Genomic DNA, 27368 nt, shown 5'->3' on the forward strand with positions numbered 1-27368 from the left:
TGAGCCGAAGCTTTCTCTTGTGTAAACGAATAACGATATTTACCTCTCAGTATTATGATGCAGTGAGATGAAATAATGGATGTGAAAACCCCGGCTCTGAGCAGAGACAGCTCGTTATAGCAATCAGGGAGGGCGACCGGAAGGAATATCCAGTAGGCCAGACCTTGAAAGGTTGGGCAAGACCTGGATTTGGTTTGATTTTAGGCTGTCTCTTCCTAACATTCACATAACAGGCATTCACTTATTAAGGGTACAGTACAAAACCCGCAAGTGGGTTTTTTAACCACACATCTGCTCACGGAGGCGTAGCGGAAGCCTGGCGCGTGCGCAAAGAGAGAACCTTCGCTTGCGCTTCGGCCACGTCCTACAACTCCCAGCATGCTCCGCACACGCGTGCGGCGCGTCGCCGACTGTGACGTAGCTCTGTAGCGCGGGGAATTTCGAGTGGCAGCGGCGCGCGGGAGACCAGTGGATAGGGGACCCTCTACCCTTTTTAGGGGAGGCCATGGACTCCCTAGTCGAGCCCCGGTGGCCTCCGGGCCTGGCAGTCATGAAGGTGAGTGCTTCGGGGAGGTCGGGGGCATACGACGTCCGCGGGAGGCCAGCCCCGCCTTGAGGAGGAGAAAGGACGAGGCGCCAGCGCCGAGCTGGGCCAGAATACCCGGCTCTGCTTTGCCACTTGCCACCGCGTGGATCTGGGCCTCAGTTTTTTCCTCTCCTGGGAAGTACTGGGGCCAGGCCTCGGTCCCTTATGGTGAGCCTAGGTTGGCTGTCGTATGGGACGGGGTATTCTGCCGTTCAGTCACTACAACCACACTGATGTGGAAAGAAACACTCTAAACGGTGGAAACGACGGTGATACCTAATCCTTTGTTAGAGCTTACTGCGTGCCAAGCATTATGTAAACTCTCCCACTACTTTAGTGAAGAATCTCCCACAGTGACACCGGACACGGTTTGGAGTGGACCTTGCATCAGAAAACATTTATTTAATCACCTAGCAAAGCGGGCAGTCTCCTTTATATTCTCGTTCATTTCTTCTAATTACCCCCAAGAAGCCTAGGGCTACTTTGCCCTAATTCCTCCCTAACGTGTCCTAACTCCTGATGGTGGTGCATCTTCTCTTTTAAACAAAGAAATCAGGACTCACGTTTAGCGCTAGCCTTTCATTATATTGAAGTCTTTCACTTTATTGAAGTCTTTCACTCAAATAACATTGATTTTTGTGGCTACTTTGTTTTTGGCAATGCATTCCTGTTTCCGTGGACGGAAGTGGTGAGTCCTGGATTCCTACTATGTTTGGTCAAGAGCAAATACACCGTTCTGTACTAGCTAGGAATCAGTTGCGTGGTTTTTCTCCTTGTTCTGTGATTATTTCCGTTTGTGACTGAGCAAAAGCACGTTTTCCTTCTGTTGCTCAGTTTTGTAAACTAGGGATTATGGTATCTGCCCCACTGGCTCATAAGGTGACTTTGAGGATTAAGTGAAAGGACTTGGAGGAGGTTAAAGTAAGTATAAGGCCTTGTTCTACTTGCCGTCATCAGTGTCATCTACAGGGCTTGGTGACTGAAGATCTCCTCACGGTGAAGAGCTGACATTGTGGAAGGATCTGGGAAAGCCGTGGTTTTGCAGTTGTGGCGGCTTTGGTTCCAGTGTGCAGTGGAGAAGAGCATAGATTTGAGTTCCAATGGTTTGGGGTTAAATTTAGTCTCTGCCTTCTATTTAACTGTGTGACCTTGATTCAGTTACTTAACCTCTCTGAGCCTGAGTTGCCTCAACTATAAACTGGAGACAGAAATAGTTTATAAGGTTGGTTAAATGAGTTGATGTGTGTGGATAGGGATCCTGTCTGGCTCATTCACTGGGCCTAACACAATGCCTGGCACATAGTGGGTGCCCAGAAATTATTTGCTAATTGATTGAAGCTATCTAGAAGGTAGTAAGCATTAAATTAATATTAATTATTAATAAATTATTAATAAACAATAAATAATAAAAATTATTAATAAATTATTATTATTATTAATGCTTACATGTGTTAAGTATTTCTCCTCCTGCTTTTTATTTGTTGTCATGAAGATTATGAATTGGCTAAGGGAAGTGAAAGCTTCCCCCTTCCACTTTCTCTAAGTTGAGGAAATCCTAGGGCATCCACTGGACTGAAAATCTGTGCAAGAATGTTATAGCTCATCGGATGCGGTGTCACTTCCACAGATCTTGCTCGGCACATCTGTCAGAACCACTCCTCCTCCAGGAGAGGACGGTGATAGAGAAGAAAGCAAATAGACCAGGTGCCGGGGCTTTGGCTTCTGGGCCTGCCTCTGCTCTTGATTGATTTTCAACACAATCCTCTAGCTTTTTGTGTCAGTGGTAGCTTACCATCCAAAGTAATGGAAGATTGGGGCATTTGAATGTTTATTTCCCTGGTTGTCCTGTAACAAAAATTTGTTTTTGACAGATTATAAATGTAGAATGTGTATATAGTAGAAAAAAATTAAAATTTACTGTAAGATAAAGGAGGAAATGAAAGTTACCTAGCATCCTACCATCTAGAGAGAACCACTGTTTAACATTTTCTCTTGTTGTTCTTCAGGTTTTCTCATGTGTGATCATGCACACACATACCCACAGTGTGTATATGCATTTAAAATTTGGCATCACCTTGGAGCCAACCTCCCTTGGATTTGATCCAACGCCTTACAAGCTCTATAGGCTTCATCTAAAAAATTGGCATGTAGATGCTATAGACCGCCTAAGATTGTTAAGGACATTAAACTACATAGTTCTGTTGTTATGTATTATTGTTGTAGGTTTGTTCTCTGATTTTTTTTGTTTGCATAAAACATGAACATTTCTCCATGCATTAATTATTCTTTGAAAGCATGTTTTCTTTAATGGCAACAATATTTCATATGTGAACTATTAGAGACATTAGTCTTTTTGTTTGTTTGCATTTTTAAAATTTAGGTCATACACTCATGCTTCAAAAAGTACAGGAAATAAAAAGTAAAAGTCTTCCTCCAGACTTGTCCCTCATCTGTCCCGTTTCCTGACCCCTTTGACCATTATTTGTTACGTTCTTGTGTTCAGATTTGCATTCAGGTTTATATTCTTATTCCCTCCTCCCTTTTTAACACAAGGTAACAGACCGTGTGTACTGCCTGTACCTTACTTCCTTTTTTCACCTTTCTTGGCAGTCTTTCCGTACCAGTACATAAGAGAGCACGCGCTCGCTCTCTCTCTCTCTCTCTCTCTCTCTCTCTCTCTCTCTCTCTCTCTCTCTCTTTTTCCTCTTAAATATCTGCTCAGTATTCTTTTGAATGAAATAACATTTTAGGGCTTCCCTGGTGGCGCGGTGGTTAAGAATCCGCCTGCCAATGCAGGGGACACGGGTTCGAGCCCTGGTCGGGGAAGATCCCACATGCCGCGGAGCAGCTAGGCCCGTGTGCCATAACTACTGAGCTTGCGCTCTAGAGCCCGCATGCCACAGCTACTGAAGACCGCGTGCCACAACTGCTGAAGCCTGCGCGCCTAGAGCCTGTGCTCTGCAGCAAGAGAGGCCACCACAATGAGAAACCCGCGCACTGCAACGAAGAGTAGCCCCCCACTCGCCGCAACTAGAGAAAGCCTGCGTGCAGCAACGAAGACCCAACACAGCCAAAAATAATAAATAAATAAAATAGATAAATTTGTAAAAAGAAAAAAAAAAGAAATAACATTTTAAATGATTTAGAAGATTTTAGGTTGCGAGAGAGATCCTTTCCTGTTTGGGTTTCATTCCAGATGGACGCACATCTGTCTGACTTTGCAGATGGCCTGCCTCTTCCCCTCCTTCTGCTGTCACTGGCGCCAGCTCTTTTCAGGGCTTCCTCATCTGGCTCTACCGTGTAGTACCGTACAGTACCGAGCAGAAAGCACTGGACTGACGGCCAGTAGACCGGAAGTTTTGTCCTGGCTTGACTCATGTGCTGTGAGCCTGCTCTGGATACAAGTTTACTCATTTGTGAAGTAAGGGTTTTAACTAGATAATTTCTGGTGCTTCTCTTTAATATTCTCTGATCTGGTTCTTACCCTGTGTGGTGAATGGCTGCTGGTACCTTTCACCTTGCAGTGACAGTGGGCCAGGGAATGGGGTCTGAAGAGGAGGAGGCTTGGAGGAGGAACTGGAAATACGTGGCAAGTAGAAGAGAAATAGAGTAGCCCTTTTGTGAAGGGCTGGCAACATGGAGTGGGAATCTGTACAGTGTCAGCTTTATCTTTCTGAAGTGTTCTCCGGAACCTAAGATTTGAGTAAGTCATATGGGGGAGGTTTTCTCTCCCCTGCAGTTTTGAATATTTGACAAAGAAGTTTTATTAAATTATTTTTTTAGGGGATGGAGAAGGAGTTCTGTGGCAGATGTTCCAGTCTTGGTGGCTTTCTGATAGGTGTATATGTATTTATGCATTTCAGACAATAGATGATTTGCTGCGCTGTGGGATTTGCTTTGAATATTTCAACATTGCAGTGATGATTCCTCAGTGTTCACATAACTGTAAGTATGTATTGTTTCTCTGAGTTACAAAAACGTGGTTTTTTATGTAATGTAGTATTATTTTAACACCAAAGGTAAGTACACATTTATTATTTATTTCTCACCTTTAGCTCCTCTATCTTGAAGTTTTAGCAAGGTCTTGTCCATGACCTCCCTCTTAAATATGGAATATTTTTTACAAGGTTCCTATATTTTCTCCCACCTCCCTCTTGGATACTTTTATGCCTTTTGTAACATTTACAGGAATAAAGATTTTGATCATTATATATTGCTATTTGCCTGGCGCTTTTAGATGTTAAATTTCAGATTTTTCATTTTTAGCAGGATAAGAGATAGGTGGTTCAACCAAGTAGTCCTTGGCGTAGAATTTTAAAGTTTAAAAATTCCACTGGGAGAGTTCTACAACTGAAGAGTATTACAGACAGTTTTATCACTTAACTTTCTGTGTGATGGTGGGAAGACTCATATATTGAAATGTGCTTGTACTTCTCTTCATGAGTCTAGTATGTACGTATTTTTTTATACTGTAGTTTGACGTATTTAGTGCATGGGGTGCACTTGTCATTGTTCTGGATCTAGCCATCAGTGTATGGATTATCTAGGCTTATGACCGTTTTTATTCTCTATTTTCGAGTTGATTTGCCTTGGAAAGTTAAAAAAAAAAGTTAGGCTTAAAAAATGGTTTTAGTGGATAGTAGTAGCTTTGGTGAAAAAGTTTCCATAGGGAAGACCTAATAAGAGGAGGGTGGTGGTAGCAACATGGGCATTGGAGATGAACTTGGTCTTGACTCTTAGCTCCCCACTTATTAGATGGGTGAGATTGCAAATGCTCAACATTTCTTCAGATGTGAAAACCCTGGTGAGTAGTTTCTGCCTTAGGAGATGGTTTTGAGAATTAAATGTACAGAGTCCAGTGTCTGGCACATTATAGGGCCTTAATAAATCTTAGTTTCCTTCTAGGCTAGATTCATATTAGGAACCAAGATAAGTTTTGGGGATTGTTTCTAAATATGTGTTAAAATCACCTTTATTTAGGTATGATTTATATGTAGTGAAAGGCATCCATTTTAAGTGCGCAGTAAAATGTACAAGTGTCAACGAGTTTCAACAAATGTTTATAGCAGGTAATGACTACAATTAAGATATTAAACATTTCTATCACTTGATAGAGTTCTCCCCATTATCAGTCATTATGGCCCCATGGAATTATATGTGGGTCTCTTTCTGGATTCTCTTCTATTTCATTGATTTTTATGTCTATCCTTGTTCGAGTACTACACTGTCTTAATTACTGTAGCCTTCTAGTAAGTCTTCAAGTCAAGTATTGTAACTACTCCAACGTTGTTTTTCTTTATCAAGATTGTTTTGGTTCTTTTAGGATCTTTGCATTTTATATGCATTTCAATATAAATTTTAGAATCAGGTTGTCAATTTCTACCAAAAAAAGCCTGCTGGGATGTTCCTTGGGATTGCACTAAATCTAGAGATCCATCTGAGGATATATGACTTTTTTTTTTTTTTAGATTTATTTATTATTTATTTATTGTTTATTTATTTTTGGCTGCGTCGGGTTTTAGTTGCAGCACGCAGAATCTTTGTTGAGGCATGCGGGATCTTTCGTTGCAGCGTGCGGGCTTCTCTCTAGTTGTGGTGTGCGGGTTTTCTCTCTCTAGTTGTGGCGCGCAGGCTTCAGGGCACATGGGCTCTGTAGTTGTGGGGTGCAGGTTCCAGGACGCGTGGGCTCTGTAGTGTGTGGCACTCAGGCTCTGGTTGAGGCGCGCGAGCTCAGTAGTTGTGGCACGTGGGCTTAGTTACCCTGCGGCATGTGGGATCTTAGTTCTCTGACCAGGGATCGAACTCGCGTCCCCTGCATTGTAAGGCAGATTCTTTACCACTGTACCACCAGGGAAGTCCCTGTGACATCTTAACAGTGTTGTCTTCAATGTAAGAATGTTGTCCTAAATTAGAAATAAATCCCAGAAAATAGTCAGGATTATCTTAAAGCAAAAGGACAGCTTTATTGTTTGCAAGGTTTGCAAACAGGGGATATGCAGCCTTTGGCTGTAACCTAAAGTACCTTTGGGCGTAGGGGTAAAGAGTGTGAGGGATTTTTAAAAACAAAAACTATAGAAGTCACAGTTGGGAGACTTGGAAAGAGGATTGGCTGGCCCCTGCAGCCTGGCCACAAGTCCTTGGAGCTTGACTATAGTTTCTGATGATTGGCTTGGTCATCAGAGCTTCTAGTTGTGGACGTTTCCAGGTAGGACACTTAGCAGAATCAGAAGTCATAGTTTTCTGTTCTTGGTTTTTCTGAGAACGCAGAGTACGTGACTGAACCCCAGGTCTGTCATGACTTCCTGGCTCCGTTTTATTTTGGGTCCCTGTTAGCCACACTGGGCCCATTTTCTAAGTTCCGTACACAGGGATTCCTCTTATTTTTACTTTTCCTTAGGGGATTTTATTTTTATATGAACATGGTGTGTTCCTCCATTCTTTAGCTCTTCTTTAATTTCTCTCCACAGTGCCGTTAGTTTTCAGTGCACAGGCCTTGCACATAGAAATACAGTTTTTTGTATTGACTTTTTATCTTGTGATCTTGCTAAATTCACTTTTTAATTCCAGCATCTTTTTTGTTGATTCCTTAGGAATTTTTATATACACAAATCATGTCATCTGTGAATAAAAACAGTTTTACTTCTTCCTTCCTTAATCTGCATGCCTCATATTTCTAGCTGTTAGACAGGCTAAGTACCTCTAGTAGAATGTTAAAAAGAAGTGGTGTAGGTGAATATCCCTTCTTTATTCCCAGTTTTATGGGGAAAGCTTTCAGTCTTTCAGGCATAATGTTAGCTGTAAGTTTTATCGTATTTTTAATACATTTTCATAAATTTATCAGGTTGAAGCAATTCATCTATGCTCTGAATTAGCTGAGAGGTTTTTTTTAATCATGAATGGTTACTGAATTTTGTCAAGTTTGTTTTTTTTGCATATATAGAGATGCTCATATGATTTAATTCCTTTATTTTAGAATATGATTAATTGCACTGATTTGTTTTTAAATGTTACAACAACCTTGAATTCCTTTCAAGAAATCTATCCATTTAATCTAAGCTGTTGAGTTTATCAGCATACAGTTTGAAAAATACTACTCCCTAGGGACTTCCCTGGCAGTCCAGTGGTTAAGACTCTTCACTTACACTGCAGGGGGTGTGGGTCTGATCCCTGGTCAGGAAAACAAGTTCCCACATGCTGCGCTGCAATGGCCCAGAAAAAGACAAAACAAAACAAAACAACCTACTCCCTACTGTCCTTCTCTTGTCTGGAGGATATGAATCCTTTTATCCATATGCTGGAAAGGTGTGTTTTCTTTTTTTTTTCCTTGATTAGTTAGAGGTTTATCAATTTTATTGCTCCTTTCAAAGAACCAACTTTTGGTTCATTGTTTGCTGTATTTTATCTTTTTTCTATTTTATTGATTTACACTTTCAAAATCTTTATTATTTCCTTTCCTTTACTTATATGAGTTTAATTTGCTCTTATATTTCTAGCTTTCTAAGGTAGAAGATGAGATTGATATTAGAACTTCTTTTCTAATATAAACATTTAAAGCTATAAATTTTCCTTTAAGCCCTGCTTTAGCTACATCCCACAAATTTTGATATGTGAGTTTTCATTTTTGTTTAGTTAAAAGTATATGCTAATGTCCTTTTTGATTTATTTTTTGACCCACGAGTTATTTAGAAGTCTTTAGTTTAATTTCTAAAAATTTGGGAGTTTTCCTTCTATCTTCCTGTTATTAATGTCTAATTTAATTATGTTCATTTCAAAAATCAAACAATTATGTTTGATTTCAGTTTTTAAATCAAACTGAGACTTGTTTTATGGCCCACAATATGGTCATTCTTGGTTAATGTTTCACGTATACTTTAAAAGAATGTCTGTTCTAGTTGGGCGGAGTGTTCTATGAATGTCAATTAGATCAAGTTGGTTGATAGTGCTTTTTATTTTTATTTTATTTTTTTTTTGTGGTATGCGGACCTCCCCCTGTTGTGGCCTCTCCCGTTGCGGGGCACAGGCTCCGGACGCGCAGGCCCAGCGGCCATGGCTCACGGGCCCAGCCGCTCCGCGGCACGTGGGATCCTCCCAGACCGGGGCGCGAACCCGGTTCCCCTGCATCGGCAGGCGGACGCGCAACCACTGCGCCACCAGGGAAGCCCAATAGTGCTTTTTAAATCTTCTGTATCTCTACTGGTTCTCTGTGTATTATTTTATCAATACTGAGAGAGGAGTGTCGAAATCTCCAAATATAATTGTGGATTTGTCTGATTTTTCTTTTTACTTCTGTAAGTTTGTGCTTTATGTATTTTTTTATTTTTTTTTCTTTATGTATTTTTGAAGCATTTTTATTAGGCACATACACATTTATGATTATTTTGTCTTCCTGATGAATTGGTTGTTTTGTTATCGTGAAATGGCCCTCTTTATCCCTGGTAATGTTCTTTGTTTTAAAGTCTTCTTTTTTCTGATATTAATATAGTCACTCCCACTTCTTTAAGATTAGTGTTTTCATGGTTTGTCTTTTTCCATCCTTTTACTTCTCATCTACCTGTGTCTTGATATTTATATTGGACTTTTTTATACAGTATATATTTTGGGTCTTCCATTCAATCTAGTGTGAAAATATTTTTACTTGGAATATTTAGACATACACTGTATAATATAGTAGCTGCTAGTCTCATGTGGCTATTTATATTTCAGTTAAAATTAATTAAAGTTAAATAAAATTAAAACTTTAGATTCCCAGTTCCACTAGCCTCATTTCAAGTGTTGAATAGCACATGTGGCTAGTGGCTTCTGTCTTGGATAGTGCAGATATAGAACATTTCCATCATTTCAGAAAGTTAATTATTGATAAGGCTGGATCTAGATATATTACCTTGCTTTCTGTTTTTTATTTACTCATCTATTTTTTCTTCTCTTCCGGCCTTTTAAAAAATAATTGAACATTAAAAAATATTAAATCTTTTCCACAGTTGACTTACTAGTGCTACTTCTTTGTTTTATTATTTTAGCAGCTGTTTAAAATAGGCATCTTTAAGTTATTACAGTCTCTCCGAACGATACCACTTGACTAGTGTAAAACTGTTACAACTGTGCAATTCTTCCTTTTTTAAATTGAAGTATAGTTGATTTACAATATTATATTAGTTTCAGGTGTACAACATAGTGATTCAATATTTTTATAGATTGTACTACATTTAAAGTTATTATCAAATATTGGCTATCTTCTCTGTGCTGTGCAACAGCGGTCCCCAACCTTTTTGGCACCAGGGACTGGTTTTGTGGAAGACAATTTTTCCATGGACTCGGCGGGTGGGGGATGGTTCAGGTGGTAATGCGAGTGATGGGGAGTGATGGGGAGCAGCAGATGAAGCTTTGCTCTCTCGCCCGCCGCTCACCTCCTGCTGTGCAGCCTGGTTCCCGTGCTTCGGCACCCCGTTCTACAATATATCCTTGTAGCTTACTTATTTTATAAATACATAGTAGTTTGTACTTCTCAATCCTCTACCCCTATCTTGCCCCTCCCCCATTTCCTTTCCCCACTAGTTCTCTATATCTGTGAGTCTGTTTCTATTTTGTTGCATTCATTTGTTTCGTTTTTTAGGTTCCACATATGAGAGATAACATATAGTGTTTGTCTTTCTCTGACTTATTTCACTGAGCATAATACCCTCCAGGTCCATCCATGTTGTTGCAAATGGCAAAATTTCATTCTTTATTGTGGCTGAGTAATATTCCATTGTATATGTACCACCTGTTCTTTATCCATTCATCGTCTTTAAGTGATAGACATTAAGTTGCTTCCATATCTTGACTGTTGTTAAATAATGCTCCTATGAATATTGGGATGCATGTAGCTTTTCAAATTAGTGTTTTTGGTTTTTTTGAGGTATATACCCAAGAGTAAAATTGCTGGATCATATGGTAGTTCTATTTTTAGTTTTCTGAGGAACCTCCACTGTCTTGCATAGAGGTTGCACCAACTTACATTCCCCAGCAGTGTACTAGGGTTCCCTTTTCTCAACATCTTCACCAACATTTGAAATTTGTGGTCTTTGTGATTCCAGTCATACTGACAGGTGTGAGATGATCTCTCATTGTGGTTTTGATTTGCATTTCTCTGATGGTGAGTGATGTTGAGCATCTTTTCACGTGGCTGTTGGCCATCTATATGTCTTCTTTGGAAAAATGTCTATTCAGGTCCTCTGCCCATTTTTTAATTGGGTTTTTTTTTTTTGACAGAGTTGTATGAGCTGTTTATATATTTTGAATATTAACTCCTATTCTGTCATATCATTTGCAAATATTTCTCCCTTTCAGTAGGTTGTCTTTTTGTTTTATTGACGGTTTCTTTTGCTGTGCAAAAGCTTTTAAGTTTAATTAGGTTTCATTTGTTTATTTTTGCTTTTATTTCCTTTTTCACAGAAGACAGATCCAAAAAACTCTTGCTACGATTTATGTCACAGAGTGTTCTGCCTGTGTTTTCCTTCAGGAGGTTTATGGTTTCAGTCTTACATTTAGGTCTTTTGATTTTCTTTTTGTATGTAGTGTGAAAATGTTCTAATTTCATTCTTTTTTTTTTCACTAACTGCCTTTATTCTTTTTTTATTTTTTAATAGATCTTTATTGGAGTATAATTGCTTCACAATACTGTGTTAGTTTCTGTTGCACAACAAAGCGAATCACCCATATGCATACACATGTCCCCATATCCCCTCCTTCTTGAGCCTCCCTCCCATCCTCCCTATCCCACCCCTCTAGGTCATCACAAAGCGCCGAGCCGATCTCCCTGTGCTATGCTGCTGCTTCCCACCAGTCAGCTATTTTACATTCGGTAGTGTATATATGTTGATGCTACTCTCACTTCGCCCCAGCTTCGCCCTCCCACCCCATGTCCTCAAGTCCATTTTCTATGTCTGTCTCTTTATTCCTGCCTTGCAACTAGGTTCATCAGTACCATTTTTTTTCTTTTTTTTTTAGATTCCATATATTTATGTGTTAGCATATGGTATTTGTTTTTCTTTCTTTTTTTGTCTTTCCATTTCTTCATCCATTCTTTTTTTCTTGAATTTTATTTTATTTATTTTTTTATACAGCAGGTTCTTATTGGTTGTTTTTCTCTTTCTGACTTACTTCACTCTGTATGACAGACACTAGGTCCATCCACCTCACTACAAATAACTCAATTTTATTTCCTTTTATGGCTGAGTAATATTCCATTGTATATACGTGCCACGTCTTCTTTATCCATTCATCTGTTGATGGACATTTAGGTTGGTTCCATGTCCTGGCTATTGTAAATAGTGCTGCAATAAACATTGGGGTGCATGTTTCTTTTTGAATTATGGTTTTCTCAGGGTATATGCCCATTGGTGGGATTGCTGGGTTATATGGTAGTTCTATTTTTAGTTTTTTAAGGAACCTCCATACTGTTCTCCATAGTGGTTGTATCAATTTACATTCCCACCAGCAGTGCAGCAGGGTTCTCTTTTCACCACACCCTCTCCAGCATTTATTGTTTGTAGATTTTTGATGATGGCCCTTCTCACCTGCATGAGGTGATACCTCCTTGTAGTTTTGATTTGCATTTCTCTAATAATTAGTGATGTTGAGCATCTTTTCATGTGCCTCTTGGCCATCTCTATGTCTTCTTGAAATGTCTGTTTAGGTCTTCCGCCCATTTTTTAACTGGATTGTTTGTTTTTTTGATATTGACCTCCATGAGCTGTTTGTATATTTTGGAGATTAATCTTTTTGTCTGTTTCATTTGCAAATATTTTCTCCCATTCTGAGGGTTGTCTTTTTGTCTTGTTTATGGTTTCCTTTGCTGTGTTTATGTCATAGAGTGTTCTGCCTATGGTTTCCTCTAAGAGTTATATAGTGTCTGGTCTTACATTTAAGTCTTTAATCCATCTGGAGTTTATTTTTGTGTATGGTGTTAGGTAGTGTTCTAATTTCGTTCTTTTACATGTAGCTGTCCAGTGTTCCCAGCACCACTTACTGAAGAGGCTGTCTTTTCTTCACTGTATTTTCTTGCCTCCTTTGTCGTAGATTAGGTGTCCGTATGTGCATGGGTATATCTTTGAGCATTCTATCCTGTACCGTTGATCTGTATTTCTGTTTTTGTGCTAGTACTAAACTGTCTTGATTACTTGTAGCTTTGTGGTATAGTTTGAAGTGGGGGAGCCTGATTCCTCCAACTCTGTTTTTCTTTCTCAAGACTGCTTTGGCTATTCGGGGTGTTGTGTTTCCATATGAATTGCAAAATTTTTTGTTCTAATTCTGTGAAGAAGTCTTTCACCTCCTTATTCAGGTTTATTCCTAGGTATTTTATTCTTTTTGTTGTAATGGTAAAAGGGAGTGTTTCCTTAATTTCTCTTTCTGATTTTTCATTGTTGGTGTGTACAAGTGCCAGAGATTTCTGTGCATTAATTTTGTATCCTGCAGCCTTACCAAATTCATTGATTAGTTTTAGTAGTTGTCTGGTGGCATCTTTAGGATTTTCTATGTATAGTATCATGTCATTGGCAAACAGTGACAGTTTTACTTCTTCTTTTCCTATTTTTATTCCTTTTATTTCTTCTTCTTCTCTGATTGCCATGGCTAGGACTTCCAAAACTCTGTTGAATAAGAGTGGCGGGAGTGGACATCCTTTTCTTGTTCCAGATCTTAGTGGAAATGCTTTCACTTTTTCACATTGAGTCTGATGTTTGCTGTGGGTTTGTCATATATGGCCTTTATTATGTTGAGGTAGGTTCCCTCTATTCCCATTTTCTGGAGAGCTTTTATCATAAATGGGTGTTGAATTTTGTCAAAAAATTTTTCTGCATCTCTTGAGATGATTATGGGGTTTTTATTCCTTAATTTGTTAATGTGGTGTATCACATTGATTGATTTGCATATATTGAAGAATACTTGCATCCCTGGGAGAAATCCCATTTGATCGTGGTGTGTGATCCTTTTAATGTGCTGTTGTATTCTGTTTGCTAGTATTTTGTTGAGGATTTTTGCATCTATGTTCATCAGTGATATTGGTCTATAATTTTCTTTTTTTGTGATATCTTTTTCTGGTTTTGGGATCAGGGTGATGGTGGCTTGCTAGGATGAATTAGGGAGTGTTTCTTCCTCTGCAGTTTTTTGGAAGAGTTTTAGAAGGATCGGTTTGATAGAATTCGCCTGTGAAGCCATCTGGTCCTGGACTTGTGTTTGTTGGAAGATTTTTAATTATGGTTTCAATTTCATTACTTATGATAGGTCTGTTTATATTTTCTAATTCTTTCTGGTTCAGTCTTGGAAAATTTTGCCTTTCCAATAATTTGTCCGTTTCTTCGTGGTTGTCTATTTTATTGGCATAGAGTTGTTTGTAGTAGTTTCTTATAATCCTTTGCATTTCTGCAGTGTCAGTTATGATTCCTCCTTTTTCATTTCTAATTTTATTGATTTGTGTCCTCTCCCTTTTTTTCTTGATGAGTCTGGCTAAGGGTTTATCAATTTTGTTTATCTTTTCAAAGAACCAGCTTTTAGTTTTATTGATCTTTGCTATTGTTTTCTTCATTCCTATTTCATTTATTTCTGCTCTGATCTTCATGATTTCTTTCCTTCTACTGACTTTGGGATTTCTTTGTTCTTCTTTCTCTAGTTGTTTCTCACTGCTGTGGCCTCTCCCCTGCGGAGCACAGGCTCCGGATGCGCAGGCTCAGCGGCCATGGCTCACGGGCCCAGCCGCTCCGTGGCACGTGGGATCCTCCCGGACCGGGTCACGAACCCGCATCCCCTGCATGGGCAGGCGGACTCCCAACCACTGCGCCACCAGGGAGGCCCTTAAGTTGTTGTTTTATTCTATTGATTGCAGAAGCTTTTTAGTTTGATGAAGTCCCACTTGGCTATTTTTGCCTTTATTGCCTGTGTTTTTGGTATCATATCCAGGAAATCATTCCTAAGACTAATGTTATGAGGCTTTTTCCCTTTATTTTCTCCAGGCAGCTTTATAGTTTCAAGTCTTTATTCTTTTGCAGTGGAAATCCAGTTTTCCCAGCACCATTTGTTGAGAAGACTGTCCTTTCGCCATTGTGTACTCCTGGCACCCTTTTCGAGGACCATATGACTGCCTACGTGTGGGTTTATTTCTGGGTTCTCTATTCCATTGGTGCACATTCCCGTCTTTATGCTAATACCATATTATTTTGATTACTGTAGATTTGTAATATGTTTTGAAGTTTGGAAGTGTGAGACCTCTAGCGTTGCCTTTCACATTATTTTGGCTATTCAGGGTCCTTTGTGGTTGCATATGAATTTTAGAATTGACTTACCTGTTTCTGCAAAAAATACCATTGGTATTTTGATCACGATTGCATTGAATCTGTGGATTGCTTTTGTTAGTATGAGCATTTTAACAATGTTAAGTTATCCAGTCAATGAACATGGAAGTGTCTTCTGCAGTTTCTTTCAGCACTGTTTTATAGTTTTCAGTGTACTTGTCTTTTGCCGCCTTGGTTAAGTTTATTCCTAATTATGTTACTCTTTGTGATGCTATTGTAAATGCGAATGTTTTCTTAATATCTTTTCTGGATTGCTAGTTTTAGAAGTGAAACTGACTTGTGCATTTTGATTTCGTATCCATCAACTTTGCTGAATTCATTTATTAGCTCTAACAATTTTTCTTGTGGTATGTTTAGAATTTTCTACATATACGATTATGTCATCTGTGAACTGAGATAATTTTACTTCTTCCATTCTGATTTGGATGTCCTTTATTTGTTTTTAACATTTAATTGCTCTAGGTAGGACTTCAAGTACTCTGTTGAATAGAAGTGGCAAGAGTGGGCATTGTTGCCATGCTTCTGATCTTAATGGAAATCATTGGGTATGATATTAGCTGTGTGCTTTTCATAATGGCTTTTATTATGTTGAGGTAATTTCCTTCTAATTTTGTTGAGTTTTTTTTTTTATCATGTAAGGGGGTTTGAATTTTGTCAGATGCTTTTTCTGCATCTATTGTGAGATGATCATATGATTTTTATCCTTGTTCTGTTAGTGGTGTAGCACATTGATTTTTGTATGTCAACCTATCCTTGCATCCCAGGAATGAATCCCACTGGGTCATGGTGATGATGCTTTTAATGTATGGTTGAATTCAGTTTGCTAATATTTGTTGATGATTTTTCATCAGGGATATTGGTCTGTAGTTTTCTTGTAATGTCTTTGGTATCAAAATAATGCTTGCCTCATAAAATAAGTTTGGAAGTGTTTCCTTCTCAATTTTTATGAAATGTTTGAGAAAGATTGTTGTTAATTCTTTTAATGTTTGGTAGAATTCTGCGGTGAAGCCATCTGGTTGTGGGCTTTTCTTTGTTGGGAGATTTTTGATTACTGGTTCAGTCTACGCACTACTTTCAAGTCAGTTTGTATTTTGTATTTCTTCATGAATCAGTCTTGGTACGTTCAACTTGTTGGTATATATTGTTCACAGTAGTCTCTTTTAACTCTTTATTTCTGTGGCATCAGTTTTAATGTATCCTCTTTCATTTCTGATTTTATTTACTTGAGTCTTCTCTCTTTTTTTCTTAGTCTGGTTAAGGGTTTTTCAGTTTTGTCAGTCTTTTCAGGAACCAACTCTTAATTCCGCTGATTTTTTTTTTCCTATTCTCTTTTGTTTATTTCTGCTCTAATCTTTACCATTTCCTTTGTTTCAATAACTTTGGGCCTAGTTTGTTCTTTTTCTAGTTCCCTGATACGTAAAGTTAGGTTTTTATTTGAGATTTTTTTTCTTGTTCTTAATGTAGTCATTTACTTCTATAAACCTCCCTCTCAGTGGTGCTTTTGCTGCATCCCTTAAGTTTTGGTGTGTTGTGTTTTCATTTTTTTAAACATTTTCTGATTTCCCTTTTCATTTCTTCTTTGACCCATTGCCTGTTCAGGAGTGTGTTAATTTCCACATATTTGTGAATTTTCCACTTTTTTTCTTCTGCTATTGATTTCTAATTTCATTCTGTTATGGTCAGAAAAGATACTTGATGTGATTATTTTGTGACCCAACATGTAATCTATCCTGGACAGTGGTCTGTGTGCACTTGAAAAGAATGTGTGCTCTGCTGGTGTTCTGTATATGTCTATTAGATGCCTTTGGTTTATAGTATTGTTTAAATCCTCTGTTTCCTTATTGATCTTCTGTTCTATCCATCATTGAAAGTTGAGGCATTAAAACCTTCTACTATTATCTTTTTGCTATCTATTTCTCTAGTTCTGTTGGTGTTTGCTTTGTGTGTTTGGGTGCTCTTTTATGGTGTCCTTTAAGTCCCTTGGGCTTCTTCTTTCTTTTTCCTTTTTGTGCCTATGAATGAATAATTTCAAATGACTTGTCTTTAAGTGCATTGATTCTTTCTTCTGCTTGATCAAGTCCACTGCTGAGCTCTTCTGGTAAATTTTTCATTTCAGTTCCAAGTATCCCCTGCTTTTCAAAAATTTACTTTATAACACTTCCCTTTTATGAAAGAGGTACATTAGGACCAATTTCCACTAACCAAAAGAAATCTGAAGAGGATTTTCACTTTTACAAAAAAAAGGCAAAAGGTGAAAATAGCCTTCAGTATTTTTTTCGAAGTGAACTGTAATAGAAGTGGTGTGCACCCTGAATAGTGAGAGTGGCACCCCTGGCAACTACACTCGGCATCGCAGCATCAAGCCGCCGTAGCTTTGAACTGTGTCTGTGAGTATCTGTGTTTCATCTTGCTTTATTTTGTGCATCTTCACTTTTTCACTTTATGCCATTTTGGCTTATGAAAGTTTTCACAGGAACAGTCAACTTTCAGATGGTGGGGGAAACCTGTATTATATTCTTCATCTCCAGAATTTCTCTTTGGTTCTCTTTTGTATTGTATGTCTGTGTTGATACTTTCGTTTTGTTCATGCATCATTTTCCGTAGTTCATTGAGCATCTTTATGATGGTTATTTAAAATTTTTTGCCAGGTAATTCATATATATCTGTTTTTTTAGGATTAGTTTCTGAAGATTGGCCATGTTTTCCTGTTTCTTTGTATGCCTTGTTACTCTCTTGGGATCCATGCATTTGAAAAAACAGTCACCTTGCACGGGATTTACAGACAAGCTTCATATAGGGAAAGCCAGATGTTCCTGCACTAACTCACCAGCCAGCCCAGCTAGAGATTCTGGGGACCTCTTAAACCTTTTCTGTGGATGGATCTTCTCTAGACTTATGAGTATAGTTAGAGATGTTTTGCTGGTTTCTTTTTTCATTACTGTGTAATCTTTTGCTGCTTCTTGTATCTGTGATACTGCGGAGTGTCTGGAATTGCAGCAAACTGCCCAGCTCTTTTTTGTTCCTAGCGGCCCCCAGGCACTAGAGCATGCCAGGTCCCATCAGAACTCCAAGTCAGGCAAGGTAGAAGCAGTCCCTCGGGCAGCCCCTTGGAAAGCTGAAATACTGGTTGCATCCTTCTCTCTTCTCTTTCTCTCCAAATGAGAAGCCACTGAGTTATATCGGCCTCCATTTGTACTGTGGGTCCTCTGGAGCAGTGTCCCAGCTCTTTTTTGTTCTCGTTAGTCTCCAGGCATCTAGAGTATGACAAGTCTCTTCAGTACTGTGAGTTGGGTGAGATAGACACAAGTCCCTTGGGCAGCCCCCTGAAAAGCTGGAACGTTGGATGTACGTTCTACCCCAAGAGAAGCTGAGAGGTGGGAATTTCTCCTGCTCACTCCCAGGGGAGGGGTAATGGTGAATGAGTGACTACTCTTGCAAACCGTCACCTCTGTTCTCGGCGACTGCAACCTGGTCCCCTTTCTTGTCAGTGATTAGATTCAGGCAAGATGGAAACCAGTCCCTGGGGCAGCCGCTTGAAAAGTCTGAACATTTCATATGTGTTTCAGTCTTCTCTTGCTCCCTCCCCTGGAGTTGGGAGTGTCTTTCTGATTATGTGGTGCTGAGCTAGGCGTAGGAACTCTGGCAAGTGAGGGCCACAAATTTTCTACTGGCTTTGATATGGCTGGTTTTGTGCTTGCCTTGGGGTATAGGAACATCTTAACTAGTATCTGGATTTCTCACAAAGGAAATTGGTTTATGTATTGTTGTTGATTTGTGTTTCCATGGGAAAAGCAGGGTCTGGCTTCCTGTTCTGCCATCTTGCTGACATCACCCACTCTCTATGGCTAATTTATTCATATACTAAGGTATGACGTTCTGGGGTGTCTACTCAATGCCCATGCATTTAGTGAGGTTCCTCCAACCTGCCTGCTAGAAATTTAATGAACTCTTGGCGCTTTGTTACCTCTCCAGTTATTGTTCTCTCCCTGGAAGTTGATCTCTGTTTGGCCTTATGGATTTTCACGCCCGTGTATGTGCAGATTTGCGTTCAGTCATAGAATCGAATGGATTTGTAGTCATATTTCTGGAGGTCTTTCTGTATGTAGCATCTTTCTTTCTGGTACTCTGCCTTACAAATTCTAGCTACCTGGATTGCCCTGAACTCTGATCTTTGTTTCTTCAACTAGCAAGACTGATGGGCTTTTGGCTTTCCTCCCTGCGCTGTGGTCCAAAGTCTGAAAATTTAGAGAAAGAGTTGTTTTATATTTTCCCCTGGTATTTTAGTTGTTTACAGAAGGAGGGTAATTCTGGATATTGGTTACTTTCTCGTGGACAGAGATGGAAGTCTACTCTCTATATTTTGTCATTTTAGGGAAGAAAGACTTGACTTTTTATGAATTCAGTGAACTCAGCTGAAAAATTAATCTTTACTTTCATTCTTCTTTTTTTTCATGTTTCTTTCTCACATACAGTTGTCACTGATATCATTCTTTTTTTTTTTTTTTTTTTTTTTTTTGTGGTATGCGGGCCTCCCTCTGCCGCGGCCTCTCCCGTTGCGGAGCACAGGCTCTGCGGCCATGGCTCACGGGCCCAGCCGCTCCGCGGCACGTGGGATCCTCCCGGACCGGGGCGCGAACCCGGTTCCCCTGCATCGGCAGGCGGACGCGCAACCACTGCGCCACCAGGGAAGCCCCTGATATCATTCTTTAAGAGGAATTCAGTGGAGAATACTTCCAATAATGATAATTTATTTTATGAGCACTTATTTTTCATACTCTACCTGTCATGACTCAATAGGCATTTTCTACTAATCATCAGTTGTCACAGGTTCCCTCAAGACTAAAAGTTGCTCTGGGTCTGTAATTGTTTTAATGACACAAAAGCCCCCAGAGCTTAGTAGAAGCCAGACTTAACTATCATGTTCTGCTATCATCCTGGAATGACTAGAATTGGTGACCCAGAATCGTAGCCACTTTGCTGTTCCTTTCCTTAAACATTTCAGGATTTGTCATTTTAAATTCCTTTATTCGGTTTTCCTATGTTAGCTTTTTGGGTGTAGGTAATGAACACTGCATTTGCATATCTGCTGCTATTAAGGTTTGCATGGGGTGCAGTGGCAGAATGCAGGACAGTTAAATTGATCCAAATTCATGCTATTAAAGAGTACATTTGGGGGAGAGGGCCTGGACTTACTCCAATCCATAAAACACCATTAAGTGAGACTGTTCTCACTAATAGATTGATCTGCTTAAGTGCCAATTTACTTTGCCCTTGCAGTTTTTCTGACTTGATAATGGAAGATGCTCAAAATATTTACTGCTAGGTGAAATCATTGGCTTTTAGGCACTGTTAAATTACCACTATTTTAAAGATGGACCAGCAGTCATTTTTCTTTTTCTTTTGTAGATTTTTGACTCACAAAATTAATTGAGGCTTGTGTTGTAATAAAAAGCAATTTAGGGCTTCCCTGGTAGCGCAGTGGTTAAGAATCCGCCTGCCAATGCAGGGGACACGGGTTCGAGCCCCGGTCTGGGAAGATCCCACGTGCTGCGGAGCAGCTCAGCCCGTGTGCCACAACTACTGAGCCTACATGCCTAGAGCCCGTGCTCCACAACTAGAGAAGCCACCGCAATGAGAAGCCTGTGCACTGCAATGAAGAGTAGCCCCAGCTCCCCGCAACTAGAGAAAGCCCATGCACAGCAACAAAGACCCAACACAGCCCCAAAAAAAGCAATTTAATTTTACTAAAAAAAAAAAGTGAAATGTGAAATGTTCCGTTTACTGACTTTTTCTAAATTAAGAGGCAATGTAAGATTCTTTTAGGCAAATAGTCAGTGTTATTCTTCTTTATCATTCTTATGAGGCAGCACTGTGAAGCAAGACGGGAGAAAAGAGATAGTTACACATACAGGAGGGACATATAGCTATGCAGAACTGCTCTTATGGAGATGCTGGAGTGCTGGTTGTTAGTCGGAGGGGTGTTATTCTCTTATCAGCTAACTGGTCACTTAACACTGGACTTGGAGGCAGAGGCCAGCTTTCTCAACTTTGAAAGGATCCTTTGAAAGCGTCTCTTATACCTTTCAAACTTGGAACTGGATTTTCTTTTTTTAATTGGACAATTTAGAATTAATTTTGAGATGGTTCATTTTCTCATAAAATCCTTACGATCACATGCAGAATGGATTGGTTTAAGTTTTAGAAACTTGCTTTTTACTGTCAGGATGCTATGCTCTTCTGATATATGAAAGCCAGCAGATGGCTGCATCCTGTTTGAGATTAGAAATACCTCCTTCCCCAGGCTTACTTGTTTCTTTGAAACTACCCTTTATTTCATTGCTTTATTCTTCCCTCCCCCACCCTATACACATGGCTCATAGTTGGGCTTCTGGGTGGAAAAACAAACTTCACAGGTGATTTAAATAAAGCCAGCTAGGAATACACGGTTCAAAGTTCTTCAACTGCTCTACTTTGATTGAAATATCATGGTTGCTCACTAGAGAATAAATTTTGCTGGTCTGCAGTTCACCAGTACATATTTGGTAGTAGACTGGTAGGTTGAAATTAAGCCAAGGGCTTGATCCACTTTGGGCTAGTGTCTGGTTCTCCATGTTTAGAAAGAAAACACGTATAAGATTATGCAGAAGAGAAAGCAGTAGCCTCATTTTAAATACTCTGATACAAGTGATCCTATTAATTAAGTACATATTGGTATTACATAGGTATATATGATAAGTGCATCTTATAAGCAAATTATAAATATTTTAAATAATTAGTTAGAAATATGTTAAAAGCTCGGACTCTGGTACGTGCCTTTGCCACCTATTAATTCCATGATCTTGGGCAAGTTGGTTAAGCTGTATGCTGCATTTTCCTTCTTGTAAAGTGGGACTCATAGTACCGACTTCAGGGTTGCTGTACGGATGGAAAGTGTTAATACAGCTAACATGCTTAAAACAGAGTGCACGGTAAGTGCACAATGTTATGTTAAATCGAATGAAATTGCCAATATTTGTCCTTTTTTGACTTACCAAAAGTTTCATATGGTTCAACCTAGTAAAAAAAACATATTAATTTAAAAAAATAATTGTTGTTCAATCAGAATCACATATTATGGATGTGATTTACTGAACAAAATCCATTGAATCGGTATGACCAGGGATAGAGCCTGGCAACTAAACTAAAGCCAAGAATAATCTCCCCAGGTGACTCAGATGAGCAGCCAGGTTTGGGAATTCTTGACTTACAGTATCACTCAGGAGACTTTATATACTGTGGAGAGAATAACATTGATAGTCAAGAGAATGAGTCTAGAGAGGAATTTTGCCTCAGGATGAATCATATTTCAGGTCTCATCCGCATCTGATTTAGGTGATATTTAGATGACAGTTTGGACTTCAGACTTTAGAGTTGATGTTGGGATGAATTACGACTTTTGGGATTGGTGGGATGGGGAGAATGTGCTTTGCATGTGAGAAGGATATGGATTTGGGGGGCAAGGGGTGAAATGCTATGGACTGAAGTGTCGCCCCCCCCACCCCAGAATTCATAAGCCCTCAGCCCCAGTTTGATGGTATTTGGAGGTGGTGCCTTTGGGAGATGCCCCTGATGGTGGGATTAGTGCCCTTATAAGAAGAGATGTAGAAAAATAAAAAAAATAGAAGGGCTGTAGAAAGCTTGTTCTTTCTTCTCTGGCCATAACAGGACACAGTGAGTAGGCAGCTGTTTATAAGCCAGAAAGAGAGTCCTCACCACAAACCTATGATACTGGCACCTTGATCTTGAACTTCTAGCTTCCAGAACTGTGAGAAAAGAAGTTTCTGTTGTTTAAGCAACCAGTCTGTGGTATTTTTTACGGCAGGCAGAGCTAAGACACCTAATTCCTCCCTCCAGTCCTTTGTATCACTGCTATCATTCATTTTACTTACACATAAGCATATGTATATTTACATAAGCATAAATAATCTAATTTGCTGCTATTATTATTTTGAACAAACTATTGTCTGTTACATCAATTAAGAATAAGAAAAAAAGGTTTTAATTTTACCTGTACTTATTCCTTCTAGAATTGCTCTTCTTTTCTGTATGTGGATCCAAGTGTCTGGCTTATATTATTTTTCTTTTCTCTGAAGAACTTCTTTTTTTTAACATTTCTGGCAATGTCAGTCTACTGGGAGCACATTTCCTTAATTATTGTTTGTCTGAGAAAGTCTTTATTTCTCTTTCACTTTTGAGGGATCATTTTGCAGAATATAAAATTCTAGGTTGGTGCGTTTTTTCTCTCCTGCTTGCATGGTTACTGAGAAATCAGATTTAATTCTTATCTTTGCTCATCTGTAAGTAACGTGTTTTTTCCCCTCTGGCTTTTTCCAAGATTTTTCTTTTTTTTTGATTTTCCACAGTTTGAATGTGATATACCAAGTTGTGGGGTTTTTGGCATTTTTCCTGCTTGGTGTTCTTTTAGCTGCTTGGATCTGTGGTTTGGTGTCTGACAATCTGAGGGAAATTCTCAGTCATTAGTGCTTCAAATATTTCTTGCTTTCTTTCTCTTTTTCTTCTGTTTCTGGTATTGCTATTACGTGTATGCTACACCTTTTATAGTTGTCTTGCTACAAAATGTTCTTGAATATTGTTCTGTGGGGTTTTTATTTTTTCCAGTCTTTTTTCTTTTTGCTTTACAGTTTTGGAAGATTTTATTGAGATATCCTCAAGTGCAGTGATTTTTTTCCCTCAGCTGTGTCCTGTCTACTAATGAGCACATGAAAGACATTCTTCATTTCTTCTACAGTTTCTCATCTCTAGCATTTCTTTTTTTGATTCGTCCTTAGAATTTTCACCTCTCTGTATACATTACCTATTTCTTCTTGTATGTTGTCTACTTTGTCCAGTAGAGCCCTTAGCATCTTAATCATAGTTGTTTTAAGTTTCTGGTCTGATAATTCCAACATTCCTGCCATATCTAACTATGCTGATGATGCTTGCAGTTTCTTCAAACTGTGTTTTTTGCCTTTTAGTATGCCTTATAATTTTTTCCTAATAGTGGGACATGATGTACTGGGTAAAAGCAAGCATAGTAAATAGGCCTGTAGTAATGTGTCATGAGATTGGGGGGGCGCTGGGTAGCATTCTGTATTCCTACTATTATGTCTGTTTCTTAGTGAGCCTGTGCCCTGGACTGTGAACTTCACAAGTGGTTCTCAATTTTTTACCCCCTTAGGTGGGACAGGATGGCTAGAGGTAGCTGGAGTTGGTTATTTCCCGTCCCCCAGGTTAGCTGGGTTCTGGTAATAGCCCAATAGAATAGGCTCCAGTAAAACTGTTTCTCTTGAAGTTAGGCCTTGTTAAGAAGAACAGAGTGCTCTCGTGCTCTCATGTATTTCAAAATGATTTACTTTTCCTCCTCTCCCTGCAGAAGAACTAGGGAATTTTTTTTCTGATAGTCACTGTGAGAACCTGGTAGAATGCTTGGAGCAAGAACTCACGTAACTGTCAGGCCTCCCCTCCCCAATGTCTGGGTCCCCACTGAGTTTTTAACTCTCAGACTTGTCCACCCTGAGCCTCCAGCAATTTGTCAATTACAGTTCAGATTTTCCTATGCCAACAGTGGTTCCAGCAGAACCTCTTTCTCTGGTTCCCATGGAAGTTTCTGCTCTAGTAAGTTGTATTTCTTTGTATCCATCCTGTCTGTCTCTTCAGTTTTGGAGGCAGCAGTTTGCCTCATAAGGTCACTTCTCTGATGGATCTAAGAAGAGTTATTGATTTTTTTAGTTTGTTCAGCTTTTTACGTGTTATTAGATGGAGTGATGACTTCCAAGCTCCTTATGTGCCAAACTGGAAGTCCTCGTTTATTTGTCTTTGCTTCCCCAAAGAACTTCACTTGTTGCCTGATTTTTCTTTTTCATAATGTGTTTCATTGTTCCTGGGTGCTCTTACTGAGGCTGGCATGACTTGTTCACTTCCAGAATGTCTGTATCCGAAATCATACTGTCTCCTTCTCCTTAACTAAACTGAATCCTTTAATGAGGCCCCTTCACTAAGGTGAATTTGTGCCAATAGCAAATGATACCAGTAAGGTACGATTGTATTAGTCACATTTTGGGAGATCATTTTATGCTGCCTTGGGTGTGAAGAATTAGTTCATGCCAATTTCCACTTAAATTGTTAAGACTTAATACATTGTCCTTAATACACTGAATTGTACTGTAATTGCCTCACGCTTTTTTAACTCCTAGAGGTCAAGAATCTTCCCTCTTTCCTTAGTGCCTGCCACAAAAGTATTTGTAAAGTGTGGGATGAAGGATATCATTTACAGAGTTAGGCTGTAGAAATCCCTAATTTGATAATCCAGGTATATATTATTTCTTAACATATGTATAGATCTTATTTCAAAATTTATATTTTAGAATGTTAGGTAGTGGAGGTATCTGACATGTTTATACAAATTCATCCTAGGTCTTACGTGTATGTTTCCTTCATTTTACAGATGGAAGATACAGAGAGTGATACATGTTGCTTATAGAGTTGTGATATGCTAGGGACTCATAATTATTATTATTTGATATGTTTCCCTTTTCTAAAAATGCTGTTTAATCATATTTGCAAATGTGTAGAGATAGAGGTACTAGAATTTTGAGATTATAATGATGTACCTTAGATGATGGAAGTATTCTAGGGTTTAAGTCAGGTTTTGTTAGAAGTCAGAATCCAATAGTCTTATACAGCTTAAGTAATTTATTATGTTGCATTTGTGTTTTTGCAGACTGTTCTCTTTGTATAAGAAAATTTCTGTCCTATAAAACACAATGTCCAACTTGCTGTGTGGTGAGTTTTTCTTTTCTTTTTTTTCTTTAAACTAAGTGGTGTGGATATTTCTGCTTCATGTATACACAAAAGCCCATGGGAAGATGTATAATTATTGAATTAAGCTATATCAAAGGCAGTTTCAGAAAGGACTTATAAAATACATATATGGAGAACTGGGCTTTGTTCAACTTTTCATAAAGATTTCTGATAACCTAAATGTATTTTAGGAAGAAAATACTAATTTTAAGATCAGGACATAGCACACTTTAAATATTATGAACTGTGGTTTATGGCTCCTCACTTTTTATAATTTCTCAACTTGGGTAGAAAATCTGATGGTAGGATCATTTATTTGCAAAGGATTGATGTTTAAGTATTTGTGCAGAAGGCAAAGATTCAGCTTAACTGGGCCCTTACCTCTTTCCCAAACTAGACCTTCAGGGAAAACACCAAGAAATTTGTTAAAGTTTCTGAAGCATTTTATGTAGTGGAAATAGGTGAAAAGGTATGTAAAAAGGGAATGTAGACATAAGTAGGAATAAAGAAAGAAGAAAAAGAGATAGTAAGGTCTGATAGAAAGGACACTGGGGCTAATTAAAGGGTTTGGGTTCTAGTTTGGTGCCCCTGGTAGGTACATGGTGTCAGGATGTCACTGAGCTTGTTTGGATCCCAAGTCTAAGCTCTTTCCAACTAGGGGTGCTGCTGTCATCAAGATGGTATCATCACAGAGATAAAGTGTATGCCATTTATGCTAGATAGCTACTGGGTTTATCGTTTTCCTCTTGCATTCTTTTTTTTTTTTTTTTTTTTTGTGGTATGCGGGCCTCCCTCTGTTGTGGCCTCTCCCGTTGCGGAGCACAGACTCCGGACGCGCAGGCTCAGCGGCCATGGCTCACGGGCCCAGCCGCTCCGCGGCATGTGGGATCCTCCCAGACCGGGGCGCGAACCCGGTTCCCCTGCATCGGCAGGCGGACGCGCAACCACTGCGCCACCAGGGAAGCCCCCTCTTGCATTCTTGAACACCAATCTTGTTTTTGAAAAAAGTCTCTTTGAGCACCTAAGTCTCCCGTGTTATTACTTTAAAAGAGCATCTCTGTTCTTCTTTTCAGAAGAACTTTTTGGGAAAGCTGAGTGCTGGCATTTTGAAGAAGGATTCTTGCTCATATTAGGTTTTATCTTAGTACAGAGTACATGTGTTTTTACCAGCTGCTTTGGAGAGTTTTAAATCAGACTTCCAGTCAGCAGATAGTGATTCACTGTTTTAAAATTCTGTATTAGTATGAGATGAATGAACTTTATTTTGAGGTTTTCCTGGAAGACTTAGTGGGATGGGGAATCTCAGGAGGATGAGACACACATTTTCAAAAACAGGATTATGACAAGTTGATTATTGTTTCTGACCATCTTCTATCTGTTGTTTTTCTTTTCTAGACAGTCACAGAGCCAGACCTGAAAAATAACCGCGTATTAGATGAACTGGTAAAAAGCTTGAATTTTGCACGGTATGATTTACTTTTGTGACTAATCCCTAACTGCTTTTGCCTTTTATATGTGTCCGCCCCTTTACTCTGTGCACTTTTCGGGATTAGGGAATGCAGGGCTGCATAATTGGGGGTAAAAGAAGGGATGCAACAACAGTCATTAATCACATACGG

The 27368-nt window shown here is 39.1% G+C and overlaps 1 protein-coding gene across 7 annotated transcripts in view; it reads left to right on the plus strand.

Annotated features, from left to right (window-relative positions):
* Window positions 1-411: 411 nt before the first annotated feature.
* The window catches only part of RAD18 (RAD18 E3 ubiquitin protein ligase), a 106827-nt gene continuing 79870 nt past the window's right edge, over window positions 412-27368 (plus strand). For 4 of the 7 annotated variants that reach the window (XM_024124124.2, XM_024124119.2, XM_024124121.2 and 1 more), the window contains exons 1-4: window positions 412-556; window positions 4450-4531; window positions 25670-25731; window positions 27145-27215. In XM_024124124.2, coding sequence (XP_023979892.1) covers window positions 506-556; window positions 4450-4531; window positions 25670-25731; window positions 27145-27215 — 266 coding nt within the window. In that variant the 5' untranslated portion in view covers window positions 412-505. Of the gene's footprint in view, window positions 557-3782; window positions 4008-4079; window positions 4290-4449; window positions 4532-25669; window positions 25732-27144; window positions 27216-27368 lie in introns of those variants that run through there. The other 3 variants (XM_024124120.3, XM_024124122.3, XM_028479867.2) reach the window with 3 other exon arrangements.

This window comes from Physeter macrocephalus, chromosome 18 (assembly GCF_002837175.3).
Source record: "Physeter macrocephalus isolate SW-GA chromosome 18, ASM283717v5, whole genome shotgun sequence".
Classification (NCBI taxonomy): domain Eukaryota; kingdom Metazoa; phylum Chordata; class Mammalia; order Artiodactyla; family Physeteridae; genus Physeter; species Physeter macrocephalus.